Source organism: Aulonocara stuartgranti (genome assembly GCF_965226115.1).
Source record: "Aulonocara stuartgranti genome assembly, chromosome: 15".
NCBI classification, from domain to species: Eukaryota; Metazoa; Chordata; class Actinopteri; order Cichliformes; family Cichlidae; genus Aulonocara; species Aulonocara stuartgranti.
Window position 1 is genome coordinate 26,276,425 of NC_138951.1, and position 23,248 is coordinate 26,299,672.

At 45.8% G+C, this 23,248-nt stretch overlaps 1 protein-coding gene across 3 annotated transcripts in view; it reads left to right on the forward strand.

Moving 5' to 3' along the window:
• Nucleotides 1-23,248, forward strand: part of arid1b (AT-rich interactive domain 1B) — a 48,032-nt gene that overhangs the window by 16,053 nt on the left and 8,731 nt on the right. Inside the window, exons 4-15 of one of the 3 annotated variants that reach the window (XM_082506984.1) lie at nucleotides 2,241-2,390; nucleotides 4,297-4,410; nucleotides 10,916-11,156; nucleotides 11,240-11,323; nucleotides 11,513-11,668; nucleotides 11,744-12,083; nucleotides 12,405-12,587; nucleotides 13,023-13,177; nucleotides 13,259-13,365; nucleotides 15,782-15,919; nucleotides 16,625-16,834; nucleotides 17,003-17,222. In XM_082506984.1, coding sequence (XP_082363110.1) covers nucleotides 2,241-2,390; nucleotides 4,297-4,410; nucleotides 10,916-11,156; nucleotides 11,240-11,323; nucleotides 11,513-11,668; nucleotides 11,744-12,083; nucleotides 12,405-12,587; nucleotides 13,023-13,177; nucleotides 13,259-13,365; nucleotides 15,782-15,919; nucleotides 16,625-16,834; nucleotides 17,003-17,222 — 2,098 coding nt within the window. The remainder of the gene's footprint in view (nucleotides 1-2,240; nucleotides 2,391-4,296; nucleotides 4,411-10,915; nucleotides 11,157-11,239; nucleotides 11,324-11,512; nucleotides 11,669-11,743; nucleotides 12,084-12,404; nucleotides 12,588-13,022; nucleotides 13,178-13,258; nucleotides 13,366-15,781; nucleotides 15,920-16,624; nucleotides 16,835-17,002; nucleotides 17,223-23,248) is intronic. The other 2 variants (XM_082506985.1, XM_082506986.1) reach the window with 2 other exon arrangements.

The following is a 23,248-nucleotide window of genomic DNA, read 5'->3' on the forward strand; positions in this document are numbered from 1 at the left end:
TGAAGCACAGTACGTATCACTCCACAAGGCTCCTGCCTACGATAGCCGTAATTCTCCGACAATCCATCAAGCAGTCCGGGTTCGTAGCGTAGCAAAGTCGTACTAAAACATTTGACAGATTTTTGAGCGCTGTGTATGACATAAAATCGTTTCGAGGTCAGTAAACACAACCAGAATTCATACATAAGGCCCATTGGATTATAAGGGGCACTGTTGATTTTCAGAAAAATCAAAGGATTGATTTTAAGTGTGCTGTATTTTCCAAAAAACACGGTAATAACGACGGCCGCCAACCCGCTAGCACGCTCTACCAAAAATAGTGCTTTGTTGTGTATCTGACGGATGAAAGCCAAACCAGTTCCACACCACTGAAATTGCAGAATTTTTACAAAGCAATTCTGGTTCATCCGTTTCATTTAACGATCTACTTTCGCTCTTCTCATTCTGCGTCGCCGCCATGTGCGTATGTAAACAAAGGCGTTTTACCCATATTCTATCGCGATATTTCATTTTCTTATCGTTGCCCAACATTACACCGGTATTACCGTGAACGGTATGATGTAGCCCAGCCCTAATTAAGATGATCAGTTTGAATCAGTGAATTTATGTCTTTTCATCTGCCTCCTCCTCTTCTTCACTCTGCGTATCTGGAAGCAGACAGATCGGGTCTAAGAGGAGGAATGTGTTAAAGATCGGAAATGTGGCTCATACTGACGGTCATCATGTGGTTCTCCTGTGATGCTGCAAAACACGAGGTCAGGGGTCAGAAGTCTATGACCGGAGGAAGCTTCCTCCAGTATGAGAACAGATCTGATCTACAGAGGAAGTCTGAGATATTCAGGAAATTAAATTTAGAGGTCGCTTTCCAGGAAAAGGGCGGTGTGTGATTCCTGAGCGGCTTCACTGTAGAGCAGAACAGATTATTATTATCATTAGAGGAACAGAGATGCTTTTGTTTGGCTTTTAATTGACTCTTTAGCTAAAGCAGTGAAGGCTGGGGGCGTCTTGAGGAGGCTGCACAAGAGTTAAACTGAGAGCGTCTGTGAGGAAGAGCCACTGAAGGAAGTGTTCAGACTCTGTGCTTAAGTCTGAGTCTCAGTACTGCTTCTATAATATAAGTTTATGCATAAGTACTGATTATGCAGAAACATATTTGATATTATTATTATTATAATTATGATTAATTAATATGTATATGCGTTTCATAACTTCTGTACAGCTGAGCAGCTGCATCTATAGTAACACAGGATCGTGTGTTTTAAATTTTATATTTTAACTTTATATGAAGTAACTACTGTTCAGCAACCTCTTGGTAACCTTCGGTTGCTAGGGAAAAATCTGTCCTCCCCAGGTGGTTGCTGGCTGTTGCCGGGTTAAGCTGCTCACACAGACGGTGCTGTGCTAAAAACGTCCTGATGATTGCTCTGGTCGCTCAGAGCTTGTAAGAAGACACTGACTTGTCTGCAAACACTCACTAAACATGACGAAACACTGAAACACAAACTAGAAACACAACAAATCGGCCTTTTCCATATAAACTGTAGGAAACTGCAGCAGTCTGTACTCACAAGTGCAGTGCTGTATACCTGTTGGCAGCTAATGTCACCTAGCAACAGTTCTCCAATATTTAGCAATCAGTCACCAACCGGTTGCAGAATTTTTATTTTTCCAGAGTTAGTAAAATCACTGTGTGATCGAAGCAGTCACCAAGTGATTCTACTTTAGAAACATGACCAGGTAGAAACGCAGCCTGACTGCTCATCGGCGTGTTACCCGATGAGTTTGGGCTCTGGCTGCTGGACTGGGTTCTGCATACACTGCGTAGCATAATGCTGATGTTTCTGTCCTGGATGCAGTTCCCACTTTACTGTCCGCTCTGGTCCTTTTGTTCAATAAAATAGAAGTAAAATGTCGACATCCATGCTGCATACTGCATGGATGCATGGATTTAATGCAGGTGATGATTTTTCACAAAATAAAGAGTCATTCAACTTTAAAGCAGTGCTGATGCTTACTGTAACAGTACAAAGGAAAGACGTGATTTGTTGCTAAAGAATACAAATTGTAAATTTGAGTTTGTTTTATTTCTTTGCACTCTTCATGTTTCTGACCTGGAGTCTTTCTGTCTGTTTAGCCTGTGGAAATCTATCGGCCATTCAAAGCCGTAACCTCGTGTTTGTGGTGTTAACAAGGTAGTATCGATTGGCCTTGTGTCTCTGATGTCTGTGGTCTCTTCTCAGATGGGCTCTCAGTACAGCCAGCAGCAGCAACAGCAGAACATGAGCGGTTACTGCCAGCCGGGCCAGCCGCCGTACTTCAGCCCGCCACAGCAGCAACCCGCCGCCCCCAGTCAGCCACCGTACATGCAGCCCCGCCCACTGCCACAGCAGGTAGGACTGGGATTACAAACCTAAACTTTATTTTGTCTTTCTGATTTCACTGTTAATTCACTCAAATTCCTGCACATCTTTTCACAATAAGAGCCTTTTATAGGAGTAAAGGGAAGGGAATGAACCTCTTGACAATTCTTATTGTGAAAAATAAGAAAGAGGCTTCAACATATAACCAGAAATCAGAAGATAAGAAAACGAAAAGTTGTATGATAATGCTGTCAAATATAAAAGAAGTTGTGATGCTGCTGTGGATGTGTGGCTGTCTTCTGTGTGGATGTTTCGGAGGGGAAATGGCTCGAGGCCTCCAGAGAGCTTTAAGCTGCCAGACTCTCCAAGCCTCACAAGTTCAAAACATCTCAGAATGGCTCCTGAAATGCCTTCAGCTAGCAAGCTCCACTTACTTTTGTCTCTGTAGCACTTAAAAAAGACATGAAGTGTTCTACAGAAGTCAAAAAACAGTATCCAAACTGGAATTAAGCAGGAAAAAACTAAAAGAGCACAGACATTAGAAGTAATAGATAAATTTAATAGAAAGAAATTCCATCCATCCATTTCCTCCAGGCCACGGGATAGCACGTTAGTGAGACTTTAGCACGCCATTCCAGAGACCTGATCTGTCCACTGGGGTCTGCTCATAGCTGGGTGGGATTAAACAGCGACGAGGTAAATCCTCATCAGCTTCTATTGTGAAATTTTCCCATGAAGGAAGCATCGAGCTGAGCTTCAGTTCTCTGAAAAGACCAGATTAACTTTAGTATTTAGTTTGTATTTGCTGATAATGACAATCCTTTCTGTCCTGTTTCTGTCCTAAAGTGTTACTTCATTTGGTCTTTCTCCACAAACATGGCTGTCTTTGTCTTCAGAGGATCGTGTTACACAAGGTTTTGTGAAGACATGAAACAGAGAGAGAGAGAGAGAGAGCATCTCCTCGAGTCTGCTTTTTATCTGATCACTTCAACCATGTCAGACGTTCATGGTGTTTAAAAGGAGTTGGCTGCAGGCAATGGGGAAACCCCGACCTCCAGCTGCTGTTTTATCATCTTCATCTTCCTCAAGAAGGCAGCTGAGACTCTGACCTGCAGCAGGCAGCAGGAGCCGCGCTTTGAGACTCCCAGCAGCTACCACAGCTCCACCTGCAGCCGAGAGATGTCCAGGACTTCTCTGAGATCTGCTACAAGTGCATTGTGGGATGTCTTTCATTTTTTCTGAATGGGTTGTTGCGTCTGGCTCATTCAGGACACGTCAGAGAAGGGAGACCCGCTCAGCTCGGGTTTTCACCAAGTCCATTTATTAATTATAAGTTAAAAAAGGAGAACAGAAGAAAACTTGGTGCTAACCTTTATCCAGACTTCATGTAGAGACGACTACAGCTCAATCAAACCAAATGAGCAATTGTAAATTGACACAAATTGGTGCGATTGGGTCTTTTAGGAAACCAACATATTACTGTGGCCAGTGTCCATGTTTACCACTTAACTAGGCCTATGCAACACATCTATAATGAAAAATCCAACTAAACAAAATCAGCAAATGTGAAGAACAACCACTTTTATGCACCGAGGAAGACGTAATGTCCCGGCCAATATGATGCTTCAACCGCACGATCAACACAAAAATGCCACCGATGGGGCTTCAGACAGGATTTAGATAGAAAACATTATCCCATGTACTTCATCTGCCTCACGCCTGAGGCCATATCTAAAGTCACCATCAACCCAACAGAGCACACAGAGGAAACCTGCAGGCTCCACACAGAAAGACCTGAGCTGTACAAAGAAGACAAAACTAAAATTCAGCTGCCCGAAACACAGATAACTTTCAGCGACTTTGTTTTTTGTTTTTGTTTTTTTTTGCCGTTCGTTCCTGTAAGATTTAAATGCTTTGTCTGTCTGTCACCCTGCAGGAGGTGCCGCAGGAAGCTTACGGGGGCCGGGGCCAGTCTGCCGCTATGACTCCTGGGAAACCAAACCACGAGGAGATGAGTCTGAGTCAACAGGAGAGGCCGTCCAGTCTGCCAGTGAGTTCGAACACACAGCTGTTCTCTGCTGGTCAGGCACAAAGACCCCCAACCCTACACACGCACGCACGCACAAAGTTCATCACCAACAACAAGCCAGAGTTTCCATTAGCAATGGACGATATAACCTCAGAATATTATCACAATATTCCACAGAAGGTTGTGATAATATTTCAGATGATATTGGAAAAAAGCAGCTCACAGGCAGGAGGATTTACTATTGCGAATGAAACAAGGACATTTTCCATCCTTCTGTCCCAGTGAGCAGCTGTCTCTGGGTCAAAGAGTGGATCAGTAACTGTAATAGTCCAGCGCTGCAGCGGTGCTCGGTGGGTCACTCATTACTAGCTGCTAGCATCTCCTACTCCTTGTTGCAATAGGCAACATAACAATATGATGTCACTATGTCATTAATATCATAATATGATACTTTAATAATAGCAATAAAAATTAATACCAGTATTATTACGGATGCTCTGAATGGTTCCCATCACTGTTTGGTCAAACCATGCCAGAGTTCAAAGAGTAGAGTGATGGTCGTGGTCACCCTGGGTCATAAATCAGACTCACCTGAAATTTATCCTGTGGGGCTGACACACTGATCCTCAGTCAGTACCACATCTACACCACAGAGTTCTTGTCCTGGTCTTTGACTGATGGCGGATCTGAAGGACAGCAGGATTCAGCCTAAAAAGCCGTTTAGTTTTTATGTTAATGTCATGGTCCTGGGCCATGTGGGCCCAGTATTCTTAGTTCCTTGTATTTTTGTATTTCGTTCCTTATTTAGGCCATGTTTTCTGAGTTGCCCTGTTTTGTTGTTCCCTAAGTGTTTTCCCTTCATGGCTTTTACCCCCTGTGTGCCCCTCTGTGTATCTGTGAGCCCTCGTCTCTCCTTATGTTTTATTCCATGTTTCCCCTGCCCATTATGTCTAAGTTCTCCCCGTGCTCTCTCTCCCCCCTGTGTGCCCTCTATGTATTTATGAGCCCTCGTCTCCCTTTGTGGTTGTTTCATGTTTCCCCAGCCCGTTATGTCTGTGTTTCCCCGTGCTCTCTCTCCTCCTGTCTGAACCTCTGTGCCTGTACATGTCATGTTCAGTTCACCCCGCCCTGTCTCGTTATGATTATCAGTGTCACCTGTGTTCCCCGTGTGTGCCCACTTTCCTCGTTTACCCTCTGTGTATTTCTGTCTGAGTCTCCCTCTGTTCGGCGTCGCGTTCTCCCTCATGTTGTGTGTAATTCTCCCCGTGGTTCGGTTCCTTGTACAGTTCATGCTTTAGTTTTCCCAGTTTTAGTTTATTTTGTATTGCTTCCCGTGGCCAGCAATAAAGCTGTGTTTTTTGAGTTTATCCCCGTGTCTGTGAATCTGCATCTTGGGTCCTTCCCCTGCCTGCCACACAACGGATCATGACAGTTAAAGCTTCCTCGAACTCCTGCTGCAGAATAAACCAAACCCAACCTGAGGAGTTTTCTATCAAACAGGCACGTTCCTGTATGGACGGGCAGTTTCTTAATCTGCCTGCACCACTTCTTAAAAAAACTGATGAACCATCTGTGCCTCACTACACACAGACAGACTCTGTGTTCAGTTAACTAATAATTAACTAATATTAATGCTTTTGGCTATAATAATCGAGTAGTGATGATCGGATATGGTGACAGACCTGCATCAGACTTGGTTTTTATATATAAAATATTATTATTGTAATAAAATAAATATTAATGATAATAATAAATGTTTAGTTTGAATGCAGTTCTAAGGCTGTGTTCTGTTGATCTGTGGAAAGTTCTGTTCATGAGGTTTGGAGGCCGAGGTCAGACAGTTTTCCTCCTGGTGGGTCGGCTTTCTTCAGTCCCGACTTCTTGTCCTGTTCTGATTCCGCAGGCTCTGTTTTAGCAGAATAAGAGCTGTTTGTTGTCAGGCTCATAGCTCGTGATTCAGCCTGCGTGACATATTGAACACGTTTCATGCCCCCCCACTGTCCGCAGGCCGGCCTTGTTGTCGATAATGACGCCGTCCTCTTTTCTCTGAGTTGAAGCTCGCAGGTTTCACGCTCTGAGCGCCTGAGGCCCCCCGCCGCCTCAGCCTGTGTCGCTGCACCACTCAGAAACACACGACTGAAATAATGATGGCGACCTGCGACGGCTCTCGCAGGGAATCGCCATTTACATTTGAAATAGGTTTAACCCCGAAAAGACTCAGCCCATTAGCAAGCCAGCACGTCTGCTGCTGGATGAGCACGAGTCAGTTCAGACTGATTTTATTCACCACATTTCACTTCAGGCTGAATCCTGAGTTACTACAGAGGTTAGCTGCAAAACCAGTGGATGCAGAAGCAAGAAGATTGTAATCAAGAATACACACCATAGAAAATCAGGAAGATGATGATTAAAAAAACAGCAGAGACCATAAAAGAATAAAAGTGTATGAAGCAGAAACACATATCTGAGTGTTTGAGGAGGATGACGTGACAGCCAGTAGAGCAGGGCGATATGACCAAAAATATTTATCACGATATACATTTGAAAATTTGCAATAACGATATAACTGACGATATAATTGACACTAGACAAAATACTTTACAACTCCACAGCTTTATTAGTGCAAAAAAAAAAATCAATGTATTTTCACTTAAACAAGCAGCTGTTTTATGTGAATTAAAGTTATATAAAAATGTAACAGTGCAAATGCAAATTCCTTGCTGACAGTTTAACCAAAAGGCATTTCCAGTGAAAACTGGCCGACATATCCTCAGCATAACCATGCATAATATCCACAAAACTTAAAAAGAGGTTATACACACACAATACGGTAATATTATGTTGAAGTCCAGTACGTATCACTCCTCGAGGCTCCTGCCTACGATAGCCGTAATTCTCCGACAATCCATCAAGTGGTGCGGCTTCGTAGCTTAGCAAAGTTGTACTAAAACATTTGACAGATTTTCGAGCGCCGTGTACCACATAAAATCGTTTCGAGGTCAGTAAACACAACCAGAATTCATACATAAGGCCCATTGGATTATAAGGGGCACTGTTGATTTTCAGAAAAATCAAAGGATTGATTTTAAGTGTGCTGTATTTTCCCAAAAACACGGTAATAATGACGGCCCGCTAGCATGCTCTACCAAAAATAGTGCTTTGTTGTGTATCTGACGGACGAAAGCTAAACCAGTTCCACACCATTGAAGTTGCAGCATTTTTACAAACCAATTCTGGTTCATCCGTTTCAATCAACGATTTGCTTTCGCCGCCATGCTTTTTCCGCCATGTGCGTATGAAAACAAAGGCGCTGCGCATGCGCGTTTTACCCATATTCTATCGCGATATTTCATTCTTCTATTGTTGCCCAAAATTATACCGGTATTACCGTGAACAGTATGATATGGCCCAGCCCTAACAGCCAGGGCTAATTTTCATTTATATTTCTAAACTTTTTGGTCGCTGTAGTTGTTGGCTCTGCGTGTTTCTCCTGTTTGTACAGAGACGTGTGATATCGCCGTTGGACAAACTTTACCCAAATGAAAGAAACGATTTCACCTGTTTGTGAGGGTTTAGGGTTGTTACCTTCTCACAGTGCCCAGGTGTATTAAAGGTTTTCAATTTAACCATCATCACCACCTCTGTCTGCAGTATAAACAGAGAGATCTCAGTGGTCATGGGAATTTAAAACCCAGATTATAAATCCATCTAATCATATTATAATAATAAAAAGTTGGCACTCAAATTTCTCTCACACAGACGTCACCATGAGAGAATCTAGAACAATGGCACAGCTCATCATCTTTAATTAAACTCATTATGAAACATCAGTGAGGCCAGAATGGAGCCTTGAGGAACACCAATGTGTGACTTTCAGTTCACGTCACACCTTCATCCCACTCGATGATTTCAGTCTGTTAATTTCCCCACCTTCAGCTGCAGCTCTGCTTCAACCTCTCCACCCAGCTCCATCACTGCCTTCGCCTCTTTCCTTCACGCTCGCTTGTCCTCCTTCCCTTCCTTTTCTCTCCTTCTCCTCTCTGTCTCTGTTGCTGTGCCTCATCACCCCTCTCTCGCTGTTTTCCTCTTTATCTTCTGGAGCCTCCTTTTGAAGTCGTGCTGCTGATGCAGTTGCCATGGCGACTACTGGTGGAAAGATGAAGGCTCTGTTGCAGGAGGAGAAAATCAGCAGAAATCAGCTGCACCCGAAGGCCTCGCAGATTCTTTAATAAGTTGACTTCAGTTCAGAGTTGGCGATGTTCAGTCCCAATGTTTCAGTGACAAAAATCCAAAATGTGTTTGTTTTTTGCTGACGGTTGCTCATTTTTCCGTGTCTGCTCAGTCTGAAATGAAGAAAAGAACGCTTGACGCCTGTAAATGGGTTTGACCTAGCAGCGAACAAGGACACGCTTCCCTAATTCTTGGAAAGACATACGTGACAGAAACACTGACAGAGAAGAAGAGACGGGTCCACGTCTACAGATTTGTTTCTGCCAGATAGCTTCACAGTTTTTAATCTTTTTTGTCGTTCAAACTCACGAACTGGTCCCTTTCTGTTTTAAAATGTTTAAACTTTTGAGTAGGACTGGGTGATTAATCCGATTTATTATCAACAATAAAAACATAACTTGCAATCATCAATAAGTACTTAGATTTAAAAATGAAACGTGAGCTGCTCTAAAATTGATCCCCATAGATCAATCAGATGATTGGAGCGCACCTCTGCACTTTTCCATGTTTGACTCTTTCTGTTCTGGTGTGTGATCACATGACGCCGGCGGTGTTCATCGCTGTTTAATGGAGAACCTGTTTCAGGGAGGTGCTGTCTGTTAGAGGAGGAGGAGGAAGAGGGCTCGCTCCTGTTGGAGAAACAAAGAGAAGCGTGTTGTTCTCTCTGCAGGAAAACTCCGAATGAGCGATGAGGTCGGAAAATTCTCTTCATCCAATCAGAGCCTGCGAGGCTTTAATGAAACAGGGTAATTACGGCCATAAATCACCGACCTGCAGCACGTCGCTCCGTGGCGGCTCCTTCACCTCCGCTTGCTCCTCCCTGTTCTTTCTCTCAGCCGCTCGGTGCTCTGCTTTTATTTCTGTTACTGATGTGTTTCTGCTTTAAAGTCCAGTCCTCTGTTTACTCTACGGACTCAGCCTCTCCTGATGAATTACATTTTCCACAAAGAACTCACATTTTTCCTCCAAGAACAAACAAAAACAGCCAGGCTGAATTTGAAACTGTGGAGATGTGGAGCACAGACAGTGGAGGAGTTGGCGTAGCCTTCATGTTTTAAGAAAAACTTAATGAAAGTCTGAAAACAGCAGAGCTGTGAGGCCAGATTGCATTTAAGACAACACAGTTCACCTGCTTTTAGCTGGCATGATTCGTGCTGATGGCAGCAAAGGTTTGTAATAAGAGACTGGGACTAATAATAAATCCTTATAAGAAGAAAAACCTTAAAATAGGTGTTCTACGACTATCCAGAGAGCATAGCAGGCTTTGGGACACATCCAAAGGTGCTTTCTCAGGTGAGGGTGTCCAGTGTTAATGACGCCTGTCCGCTGAGCCCCAAATGACTCTTTCGGTGGACTGAAATGAGGAGACTCGGCAGGTTTCAACTGGGGTGTAACGTTCCTTCATTGGTGTGCACATGAACCCTCGTTTTTACAGATGACAGCCGTTACATTGCTCTGAACCAATCAGACTCACAGATGCAGCCATTTGAATCTTTCCTCAGTGCTGTGTTTGGCTGTAGGTTCATGTTCAGCCTTTTTGATTTTTCCTCTTTTTAGTCAGCCAAAAAAAACTTTAATTCTTGGCGAGTAGTTCCTCCTTGTAGTTTTTGCAATTTTGTACACTAACGAGTGAATATTCAGGTTTTTTTCCACCTCTGTACATGACTTACAGTCAGCTCTTGTTAATCAAAAACAGATGAAGCGCAGCTAGAAATCCATTTTCTCTGCACCAAGGTCCATGGTGACCTCTCTGTTCGAGGTTTGCCGTGACGTTCGCTCCTTCAGAAGCTGCAGACTCAGAGCAGTTTCCACTCAGCTCTGCTGCTTTGAGGTTAATGTGCTACAGCTGGGACGTTTCCACCTCCTTGCCTTATTATGGCGTCTGCTGAAGGAGGCGTTTACGAGCCGGCACCAAAGAGCGGTCAATGATCCTCCTGTGAGGGTGTTACTGATGTCATTTACCAAGCAGCAGCGGCTGTAACGATTCACCAGAAGACGAGTAAGAAATAAAACGGAAAGCTAAAGTCCAACGTGCATCAGAACAGCTGCTAGTTGTGGTTGGTTCACTCAGTTCAGGTACATATGAGTTTCTGTCAGTTTACTGTGTGGCAGGTTTTGTCGGAAAAGACTAAACTATGATCATAAATCACAGAAGTCAGCTGAGGTTGTGTCTTCAGTTTAAAGCACTCGGCCGTTTTCTGTCCTTAGAAGTCACTTGAGTTGATGCAAACAGGTAACAAGTGTGAAAAATGTCCAACAGGTGTTTTATCATCTGCTGCTCTGTGCTGTCTTTCAGGACCTCTCCGGCTCCATCGATGATTTGCCCACTGGCACAGAGGCGGTGGTGAGTTCGGGGGGATCGGGCTCCGGCAGTGCTCAGGGCGACCAGGGGACTCCAGCCCGTTCTCCATTCTCCCCGCACGTCTCCCCTCGCCTCCCTCCGCCACCTCGCACCGGACCCTCCCCCTCCCCGTCCCCCGCTGCCTCTGGCAGCCAATCGCGATCCGGACCTCTTTCCCCCGCCACCAGCGGACCAGGTGGGAGCACAGTTATGAGTGTTATCACAAGGTCCTGTGATGCGTTTGATGTTCCTGTGGAGTAACAACTCTGTTTGTTTCAGGCTCTCAGATGCCCCCTCAGGTCTCAGGTCCTGGTCCAGATGTTGGTCCCCATTCCTCCCAGTCTGCCATGACTCAGGACAGAGGTACAAGTCACCAGTACAACTGAGTTATTGTAGATTAACCAATCATTTTAAATCTTTGTATGTCAGCGTCTGAGGTTAAATGAGGTTTAAGGTTCATGGTTTCTGAGTTTTTACAGTCTGTCATGTTAGCTAAGCTACTGCTAGGCTAACCCTGTCCCTTCCCCCCACCACCTTTATCTTCATCTCCAGGTTTCCCACCCACCATGCAGCGCAGCACCTCTGGGTCTCAGTTTGGGCCCCAGCAGTCCTCTTCGTCAATGACCCCTCACCCAGGGCCGGGGGGGCCGATGCACCACAGCTCCTACCAGCAGGCCGGCCACTCCTATGGGCAGTACGGCCCTCCAGGTTGGTTAAATCACAAAAACACTTTGTTTTCTAACTTCTCACTGCATCTCTGGTAACTTGTCTGGTCCTACTCAGGTAACTACCCGCGGCCCCCACATTATGGCGGGCCGGGCCTGGGCGCGGGCTCCAGCCTGGCCAACAGCCTGGGCTTGAACGCCAGCAGTCCCATGCACGGCCAGGGCCCGTCCACCCCAGCGGGCCGTGGTCCTGGCCCCGGGCCCGGTGTGGGTGGGCGGCCTTACCCTGCAGGAGGAGGCACATTGGCCCCGACCTCACCTAGCATGCCGCAGGCCACCGGGCAGGGCATGGGGCCCCCGGGACCCAACACCAGCTGTAAGCCACCTGAGGTTGTCCCAACCACCGGACCCGGTGCCAACTCATCATCAGCACCGTCTACAGCAGCCAATCAGAGCAGGTGAGTTGACCCACCGAGCTTTAGCTACAGTTCGGTGAGGTGGCCTGGTCCTCACAATCATCAGCAGCTTTTAAATATAAATCTGTGAAATGATGCTGTTAGTTCTTAATTCATCCTAACTTTTCTTATTGAGGGGTTAAAAACTAGAGTCAGTTTAAATCTGCTCAAACCTCCCAGTGTGTCCATGGAAAACTCCCAGAGGACGAAGCCGGCGCTCCTGTGGAGCCGACTGAATTGTGATGAAGCTTGTTTTTGATTTTTGGGCTCAGACTGATGAACGTTTGTTCCTTCTCTCCCTCCATCCTCCTTTCATTTTTCCAGACCTCCCTTCGCTCGCTCACCCATCTACCACAGCCCATCCTGGCACACCGGTCGACCTGCCCTCTCTCCCACCCTCCACCCCTCCCACCCTCTTACCCACCCTCATCAGCACCACTCCCAGCAGCTCAGTGCCAGTGCTCAGCCCCAGCAGCCTGCTGTGCAGGCCCCCTCTGAGCATTATGGGTAGGTTTGTTAGCAGACAGCTGTGAGGGTCTGCTATAGCTCACAGAGGGTTAATGACACGTTTTACTAACTACTTCTTCTGTGGTTCTGCTGGCTGCTGCTGCTGCTGCTGCTGTTTTATACCCACAGCTGAAGCTAACAGTCACAACATGTTTCAACTTTGATTCAAGCTCTCTTAAAAACATCATGTTCTTCTTCTACAATGCTTAAATGGTACCAGCGCCACCTGCTATTTATCCCACCAAGCAAATTTCTAATATAACAACAGCAGTTTTAAACTGGACACTGGATTAATATTTGTTCTGGATGGAAACCTGCTTGGGTCAGTGCTCTGACCTGCTAAGCCCTCAGCTCTGCTTCTTTGGCTCCTCTAACAACACAGTTCCAGCCTGTTCCACGCCTTTGTAATGGTCATTTATCCTTTTTCCTCTCCAGGCAGGGCAGCTACCCGGGCATGACACCGCTGGGTGCAATGGGCCCTGGAGGTCCAGGAGGCCACGCAGGTCCTGGAGGTCCTTACAGTCAACAGCCAGGGAGTAACTCTGGGAGGATGACGCCACAGGGACCCCCCTACAGTGCCCCACCATCAGGTAGGAACGCAGACCTGAGCACCTGTCAGAGACTGGTTGGACGTTGCGGAGGTTATGAATTCTGATCTCTTGGTCTTTCAGGCCCCGTGATGATGCCAGCTGAAGGGATGGGTCCTCACGCAGATGCCAAGCAAAGGGTGGAGCTGAGCAAAGAGGGTGTTGGTCCTGTAGGAGAGCCCAAACCCAAGGTTTCTCTCTTTGGATTTTTTTTCCCCAACAATATCTTTATTATTTTTTACATTTTAATGACTTACAAACAGTCAGACAGCAAAAAGAAAACAAAAAAGTAATCAGATTTGTCACTCCGTTAAAGGCCTAAATTTATCATTATCCCAAATCAAATGTCATTGCCCTCAGTCCTCATCCTCCTCAGATAATACAAATCCTTCTACAAAATTCACAAATGGTCTCCACACCTTCTCAAAACCATCCAATTTCCTTTTCAGTATACATGTTATCCGCTCCAATGGCAAAGCCACCATCATTTGTTTTTTCCACTGTGTGATACTCGGTTTCCTTGTTCTTTTCCCATTTTAGTGCGATTAATCTTTTTGCTTGTAACAAACCCCTCTTTGGCTTTTTACTAACCAATTACAGCAGCTGCTTGGTCATGGTTCTGGCTTTCAATTCAATTCAATGTCTTTATTGTCCCACAAGGGGAAATTAGTTTAGTTTAGCAGCTGGAGGATAAAAATAAACAGAACAATACTATAAAATAATAATAACAATAATAATGACAGAAAGTTCAAGGACAATTATTTGCCATTAAGGAGACAAGACGCAGTAGGGATAAAAGAGAGCTTTCTTCTCTGAGCACGCTCAGACAGATGCACGAGCGCCCAGTCTAACGTGAGAGCAGCTTAGCCTCTTCGTAACTGAAGTTCTTCTGATTTTACCACAGTTTAAGTCGGAAGTTTATTTGATGATGTCATTAAATTGCACCTGCCGCAGGTCCGATGCTAGCAAGTTAACTGCTGTTTTTTACACTGATGTGATTAAAACGGAAATAATCCACAGAGAATTTGTAAAAAGTGATAAACCCGTCTGAGCGTGTCGGGGACGGCAGGTCTGTGGGCGGTTCCTGTAGGAAGTGATCCAATGAACTGCTGAACCATCAGTGCCTTAAGCCCCACCCAGTGCTGATGGTTGGCTCCTTGTGGACTCTAACATACTTACCAACCTGTCACCTGACAGTCAGCGGTATCCTTTAAAGAGTTTACCTTGAGAATGGTTATTTCACTGCATCTCTGAGGCTCTCTGTCGGTCTGTATGTGTGGACGGCCTTTAAGGCTTACTGCCGTGAAGGTGAAGGCTGTGTGGCAGCAGATGCTGAGCTGACGCTAACGTGCAAACGGGATCTATTTGTGTTTGTGAGAATGAAGCTGGGGGTAGGAGAGCGATTCCCCCAAGTTTCACCCTTCCTCTCAGGCAGTTCTCTTCATCATGGCTGACAGCACTGATCAGTTTACTCCTAGCAGCATGCCACTCATTACACCTGAACCCGTCTTTGCTTCATCAGCTGGTTTGGAAGAGTAACAGAAACCCAAAATAACCAACACGAGGCGGAGAGCGGCGCTCTCTTTTCTCTTGTCTGTTTCTTCTTGTTTTCCTCACTCGGCTTAGCAGCTGCAGAGTTTCTCCTCCTCCTCACTGCTCTCTCTGACTCTCTTCACCTCGTTATCTAACAGCGAAGTGTCGGCCTTGATCACATCCGCTGCCGAGCTGTTTGTGGCAGTCGGGGTTACGCGAGGCGGTTCAGGTGATGAGCGGAGGCTGCTTTGTTTGCAGGAGAGTCTCAGCTTGGCTTCCTCATTAGACGCCGCCGCTGCTAATTTTTCCCAGTTTGCGTTTCATGCGGAAGCGGTTTGACACTCCACAAGTTAGGTGATGTTTTTTATGTCAACTGTCAGAGAAACTTCAAAATAGATGTGAGAAAACGAGGAAAGTGAAGCGAGTCGTCTGTTCTTGTTCCCTCGATAACGAGAGGAAACCCGATCGGCGTAAACCGTCACCACCTACAGGAGACGGCTTCATCAGCGTGAGCATTTATTGAATCTGTGTTGAGTGACATTTTATACAGGACGGGTTTTATGCTTGATGAGCACTGACAGGTGGAGAGAGCTGCTAAAAGTCACATTTCACTGAAATGAGAACATACAGGATGATGACAAGAGACGCCGGAACAACTCTGCTTACAAACGTGCTGCTTTTTTTGTGCGTTTCCCTGATTTGTCCTTGAGGGCCACCGTACCAGGCTATGTGGTTAGTTTAACAAAGGCTTCACATCCAGAGCAGCACACACCAAAAACCAAGGAGAACCAACCACACAAGTGTGTGTCTTCACTCCTTTCCTGTCGTCTCTAACAAAGACAGACACACACACACACACACACACACACACACTCTTCCGTGTTCGCTGTAATTAACCAGAGAGCAGCGGCTGGTTCTCTGCATTTAACCAGCTGTTGGCAGACATGTTGTTTCTGCTGTCGGCTAACTGCAGGTGCTCCAACCTAGACTGCTGCCGGCTGTGAGAATGAAAACCTGAGGAAGAAACAACTCCTTCTGATATGTGTGTGTGTGTGTGTTTGTGTTGTATCAAAGGACTACAGCTCACAGTGTGTGTCCCAGCCCCCCACCCCCTGCCCCATGTCCCCCAGCTCGGCCAGCCTGTCGTCCTGTCACGGCGAGGACAGCGATGGCATCAGCAGCCACGCCTGGCTCAGGACGCCGAGCAGCCCGGTAAGCAGCGCAACGCACAAACACAACAACAGTTTGCACTAATTACATCGACACTTCCTGCTGCTCGTGGATGAAAAACCTCTGACTCCGGATCCCGTCACTTGCAGACGGTTTTTTTCAGACACAAACCGCATGAGATGAATCCGCGTGGTTCAGATGTTATTTTGTGTCCATTTCTTTATCATTCATTGAGTTCATTTGCTTAATTTCATGAAATGTAGCATGTGAGCAGCAAAAGAAACAGACCTGAGGGGTGGGGCAGTTGGTAGTTATATTAAAAGTCACAGAAGATCGTTCTGTGGTTAACGTTCACTTCTGAACGGGCTGCAGGTGATGTCACAGTCATGCAGGCGTCCACCTCATCTGAACTTCCTGTTTTTTTACCTGTTTCTGGAGATCTGAGATTTTCGTAGGATGAAGCAGCAAAAAGCTGAGGGTTGAGGTGCTTCTCCCTCCACGCCAGCGACTGCTGCCATGTTGACCTCTTGAACTCTGATTCGGAGTTTCTGGTGGATGTTTATTAGTAACGTGGACAGATCTGTCTGAGTGGTTTTAAAGTGCCGCTCATGACTGACGTGCTGCAAACTGTCACCTGTAGACAGGTGTGGGTGTGTCGGTCTTATTTAGAGGTTCCTTTGCAGCTCTGACATGTTGGCTCCGCCTCTGTGATATGGAAAGCTGAAGGTGCTGTCTGTGTCTCTGCAGAAGCCCAGCGTGGCCACCATGACCAACGAGAAGATCACCCGGCTGTACGAGATGGGCTCTGAGCCAGAGAGGAAGCTGTGGGTGGACCGATACCTGTCTTTCATGGACGAGAGGGGCACGCCTGTCCCAAACCTGCCCGCCGTCGGGAAGAAGCCACTAGACCTCTGCAGGCTGTACCTGGCTGTCCGTGACATTGGAGGACTGGCCATGGTGAGGCAGCACTGATCCTCTCTCTGTCTCTGTTTCCTCTTCTTCCTCCTTCAGGGTTCAGCTAATGCCTCATTCATTAGGTCGTGGAGATCGATCGGTAAATAAATTTGGTTGTGCGTTCCTGCCATCTGCTTGTCTCTGAATCCGTGTTCCCGTTGTGGCTCTCAGGTGAATAAGAATAAGAAGTGGAGGGAGCTGTCATCCCTGCTAAACGTGGGGACGTCCAGCAGCTCAGCCAGCTCGCTGAAGAAGCAGTACATCCAGTACCTGTTCGCCTATGAGTGCAAGATGGAGCGTGGCGAGGAGCCACCACCCGAGGCCGCAGGGCCCGCCGGAGACGCCAAAAAACCTCCGTCACTCCAGGCCAAGATCCAGCCGCCCTCCCCGGGTAAGACAGATCTTCTGACACCGGAGAGGTTCACACTCAGCTTTGTGTCTGTTTCCAGCTGAAAGTGTAAAAATCAGAAACGAGAGTGAGACTGTGAGAAAGGAGGTGTTACTGATGCTGCTGTAGGGATCACACACACACACACACACACACACACAGCCAATTATGTAACACACACTGCGAGCTGTCAGGCAGGCTGGAGGAGAGTGTGAATGTAAACATCAGTGACCTCATACTGACCTAATTTCCCACGATGCCGGTCTTGCTCTCTCTTCACTGCAGAGTTGTCTCTTTGTCTTTGTCCTCTCAGTTTCCTTCTTTATCCTTGGTTTCACAGACACACCAACACCAAAGAAACACTGTAGACTGATGAGAGCGCTCTGAAAACATTTCGAACATCTTAAATTTAACTCAAATCACAGAATGATAAATAAATGATATTAGAGTAAGTGAATATTTTGCAGTTAAAATGTGATTCATTCCTCTCCTGTCGTTTGCTGGGGAAGTTTGCCTGGGACCCGAGCCCCATGGCTCGAAAGCAGTTTGCTCACTCTGTGTCTGTCATCCATTTTCCGTTTTGCTGGTGACAGCTACGTCTGCTCATCGATCAAGGGTATTCCCAACTCTGGAGTCGCCGCCCTGCCCAGCAGGTCCACAGGTTTAATTCAAGTACCGCTGCAGTCAGCTGTAGATTCTGCAGATAAACCGTCATCAATTCGGTTCGCCCTGCTAAACGTTCACTCTATAGTAGAGATGGCACGTACCACTTTTTTATGTCCGATACCGATATCATAAATTTGGATATCTGCCGATACCGATATGAATCCGATATAGTGTTTTTTAATCAACAAAACTGTTTTTTAAATATCTTGCTGCATTTTGTATAAGTTCATACTCAAGTTTAAAACAACAACTACACTAAAGCTATTCTGTTATACCTGTATGCAAAAAAAAATATTTCATAGTTCAGCAATACTGATCAATCTAATAAACTTAAACCTACACCATCCTCCCTATTCTGGTATTTTAAAGAGTACTTAGCATAAATATTAAGCAACCTAACTAATAGGGTTCCAACTCCCAGCAACAACAAAAATAAATAAATAAAAAATAGGGAACCACCCCTCACGCTCCACCTCATGATGCTTAATCGACGTAATCAACCTTAATTTGATGCAGTGTGAAAAAAAATGCACAGAAATCAATTATTTTTCAAGAAATATTAAATAGATTCAACATCTTTCTTCAACAAAATTGCAGACTGCACAGATGGTACCTTCCCAAAGGAAAAAGTACTATAGCTTACTAGGGTATATATATTAGACTTAATAGTCACTATATACAGTAATTGACTTCTATTCATTTTACATCAAATTAAAACTTTGGGTGTCAGATAATTATTTATTAAAAGCTAGACATTTTAAATGAGAATAAGAAAGAAAAGTATGTCTTTGTGCCCCCTTTTCCCTGTTAATGCCCTATCGGCCCCCCTGGCTAAACTTTGCTAGATCCGCCCCTGCACAGTTACCAGCGTCAGCTACGTAGAAAAAGATCCTGGAGTAGAAAGTAATATTAAATAAATTCTAACAACAGCTTATCAAGCTTAAACGTTCTGCTGTTGTTCAGCCGCTGGTTTCCTCTTTCTGGTGCAAAATGGGCCAAAAGCAAACTAGAGAGACGGACTCGCGACAGAAAAGCCGATCAGCTGATCGTTAAGCAGTTTCATGATTGAAGTAGCAGCAGGAGAGGCAGTCGCTTGTTAAGCTTAACGCAGGAATGCTTTACAAACATTCAGAGATGGACTTACACACTTGCTTTACTTCTCTCGGGATAACTTTGTCGGAGATGAAATGCCGGGTTGCTAGCGAAGCTCCAAATGCTATCCAGACCACCGACAGGTCCAGCATGCCACAGCCGCTCTATCACGTGATGCATACTGCTCCGACGTGCTAACGTTCTGAGGTGAGTTACGGCGTGTTGCAAGTTTTGTGAGGTGCTTTCGTGATATTTAATGGATCGGATTACATTTTTTATTTTTCTCCGATATCCGATCCAGTAATTTAGGTCAGTATCGGACCGATACCGATACGTAATATCGGATCGGTCCATCTCTACTCTATAGCAAACAAATCATTTATTCTAAATGATCTTTTTATTAAAGAGTCTCTAGATTTTATGTGTCTGACTGAGACGTGGCAGCAAAATAAGGATTATGTCCACTTGAATGAAATCTGCCTGTCTGGCTGTTCTGTCATTGGAACTCCGCGTCGTTTAGGACGTGGTGGAGGACTTGCTGCTGTTTACCAGGACAGACTCATATGCAAACTGATGACCTCGGACTTCTTTTCTTCATTTGAGTCACAGATGATGAAGGTCAGTTCTCTGAAAACCTTTTACTGTATTTTAATCTATCGACCTCCTGGACCTGCTGGGGTCTTTCTAACTGAATTTAACGACCTTCTGACATCGATCATTAAACTGGAGAAGGTTGTAATATTGGGAGACTTAAACCTTCATATTGATGACGCTTCCTGTAACACTGTTGCTGAGCTCATCACTATCACTGAGTCTGTTAACTTTAAGCAGCATGTTTCTGGCCCCACACATACAAAGGGCCACACTCTTGATCTTGTTTTCTCCCTGGGTTTAAATATACATGATGTATGTGTGGAAGATGTCCATGTGAGTGACCATAGTTGTATATTCTTTAATTTGTCATTTTACGTGGATCCTTCACCTCCTAAATTGATGATCCAAAGGCGGATTATAAACCAGGATGCTGCTAGAAGGTTTTCTGCCATGTTTGTCCCTCGCATGGCTCAAAATGATATGGATTCACTTATTTTGTCTTTTAATAATCAATGTAAATCTATTTTAGATACGGTGGCACCTCTGAAACTAAATGTTGTCCATTCTTCAAATTTCTGTCCTTGGATAAATGAAAATATTCGAAATTTTAGGAGATATTGTTGCAAATTAGAACGTTTATGGAAGGCTTCCAAGCTTGAGGTCCATAGGGTACATCTCAAGGAATCAATTTTCTCACTTAACGACATGATAAAAAATGCCAGAACGGAATATTTTGCTAATCTAAAAGCTTCAAAAAAGAAAAATCCCAGAGTATTGTTTGATACAATTAAAAACATTGTCTCTCCTGATATTCCTCATGTACCAGTCTATACTAAATCTGATTGTAATGACTTTTTAAACTATTTTGTTAATAAGGTCGCTGCTGTCAGGTCTAATATTTCTCCATCATCCTCTCAGTATCACACTGACACGTTGCTTACCTCTGATACCTGGTCCTCTTTTACTCCTGTTACCTTACAGGACATCAGTGCTCTGCTTGGTTGAATGAAACTGACTTCAAGCCACCTTGATGTACTTCCTCCATCATTTTTCATTAGTGTGTTTGACTCTATTGGCCCCTGTATTCTGGAAATAATTTTTTTTTTTTTTTTTTTTTTGCCTGTCCCGTTTGGCTCTTTTGCCATCAGAATTGTTGTCTAAAGGCAAAGAAAGATGCCCAACAGATTTACTTTACCAAATTGACCATCCCAGCCTTGCCATAATGGTCCATTTGATTCACCTTTTATTGTTTATTTTATTTTCACTTGCTGAATACGGGACAGACTTGACTGGAGGAAAGAAGGGGAGAAAGAAAGAGGGAAAGAAAAACAGCTGAGAAGAGGGACGGGGGAGAAGGGCAAAAAACAACAGAATGGGCAGAAAGAAAAAAAGAAAAGAAAAGAAAATGCATATATCGATCACCTGGATCACCTGTTGAGAAAGAAAAAAGAAAACAAGCAGAAGAGAACAAGAGTAATAGAATAAACAACATCACAATGATATATGGGAATATGACAGTAAATACTAAATATTAAACATTATTGTGCAGCACATAAGATCAACAGAACACAGTGTGTTTTGAGGTAGGAGCCAAAAAGGGTGTAGTTTGTGGGTGTGATCACCCGTGTGTACACCTGTGAGCATGGACGCGCTTGTTTTTTTAAAGGTTCCTTCATGTAATGATCTGCTAGAGGGTGTGGGGGGGCCACAGCCCCGTCCTCCAGGGCATGAAGCAGGTATGGAGGAGATCAAAACTCCAGACATCCAGAGGCCCCCAGAACACAAGAGACCAAGGAAGACCAACAGAGGGGCAGCCGCGCCACTGTCCCAGAAAGAGCTGAGGAGAGTCCCAGATGAGGGCTCACTCAGCAGCCGCGGAGCAGAAGCCAGGGGGGGTTGCAGTGATGCGCCCGTGAGCTCCGCCGGCAGCCAGCCGTGCCTGAGTGACCGAGCCCCAGGCCGAGAGGCCGGGGGCACCCCACCTCCGAAGTGGCCCGAGCGAGCCCCAGGCTCCAGGCCCCGATAAGCGGCCGCAAGGAGTGAGCCGGTGTGTACCTGGACGCCCATCCCCAGACACAAAGAACCACCAACGCACCGATGTCTGAGGGAGTCCGCCACTGGCAGGGGAAGTGGTGGGGGGGGGGGGAGAGATAGACCTCCAAACCTTGGAGGGCCTGAGATGTCCCCAGAGAGGTGGCGTCTGACACCCAACCTGACATATAGACACAGACCTACAGGCACACACAGATACAAACATCCATTCCCACCCTCATGCTCTCATATGCACTTACTCCACACTCAACCAACGTGGAGACAGACATAAAGAGACGCTGTACACACGATCACACTCCCCAAGCGTACTCTACGAACCGGGTCTAGGTACCCTTGCCCCTGGAGGGGGGAACTGCACCCAGACCGTGTTACCCTTTTCCCTGCGGTGGGGAGAGGCAGACCGCCCCGACTCCGCAGCAGCAGGGAGGCCCCACACTCCAGACCGCAGTCGGACAGCCAACTCCTCCTCCTAGCCCCCCCGCTCCAGCAGGTCGCAGAGAATGGGGGTGAGAGAAGACTCCAAACCTCCCTCCACCCGCTCATTGTAGTGTTGATGCATGTGTGTTCTAAGGTGCATTTAAAACCCAGGAGGGCATGGAGCTACCTGCCAGAGAGCAGCAGGTAAGCGCATAGTCCCTCCTGCTAGCCCTCAATGTCTACATGTATTTAAAATTGAGAGGTGGGCAACGACGCCAGGGGTGAGGTGTACACCCTGATGGTCTTTTGGAGTCCGTGTAGCGTTCCCACCCCCAAGATCCTATATGTATGTGTAATGAGAGTGTGAGTAATGTGAATGTCTAAGTTGTGGGATAAAATTGAGGCAGAGGCAGCCAGAAGGGGACGGGGGGGGGTAGCCTCCTCTGCACCCTGGTGACATACCCCTACTCCAAGGCCCTGCATGTGTGGGTGGTTGTGGTGGAGCGGGAAGAGGGAGGCTGCTGGAGATGGGGAGGGAAGGAAGGGAGGGGCAAGTGACCCCTCCCTGGGGCCAGCTCCCCTGCTGACCCCAGTAGGCACCCCCATACTCCGCGACCCGCCAGGGAAAGGGGGCCCAGGCCAACCAGGACCCAAGCCCCCGAGGCCCGGCCAGGGCCCCAGCCCAGAGACGGAGAAATAATTAATACTTCTCTTTATACTGGCTCAGTTCCCAGCTATTTTAAACAAGCTATTGTTGAACCAATATTAAAGAAACCAAATTTGGACCCATCTCTTCCAAGCAGTTACAGGCCGATATCAAAATTATCATTGGTGTCAAAGATCTTGGAAAAAACAGTTGCAGAACAACTTAACAACTTTTTGGAAAAGAACAATGTTCTGGACATTTTCCAGTCTGGTGTCTAGTGACATTCTGATGGCAGCAGACTCTGGAGAGTACACTGTTCTGGTTATGTTGGATCTCAGCTCTGCTTTTGATACTGTTGATCACAGCATCATGATAAATAGGCTGAAGGACTTGTTTGGGATTACTGGTGTTGTTTTAAAATGGTTTATGTCGTATCTATCTGAGAGATCCTTTACTGTCTGTATAAATCATGTGCTGTCGGAAACATCAGTTCTGTCTTCTGGGGTACCTCAAGGATCTGTTTTAGGTCCTATTCTCTTTTTGCTGTATATACTCCCTCTAG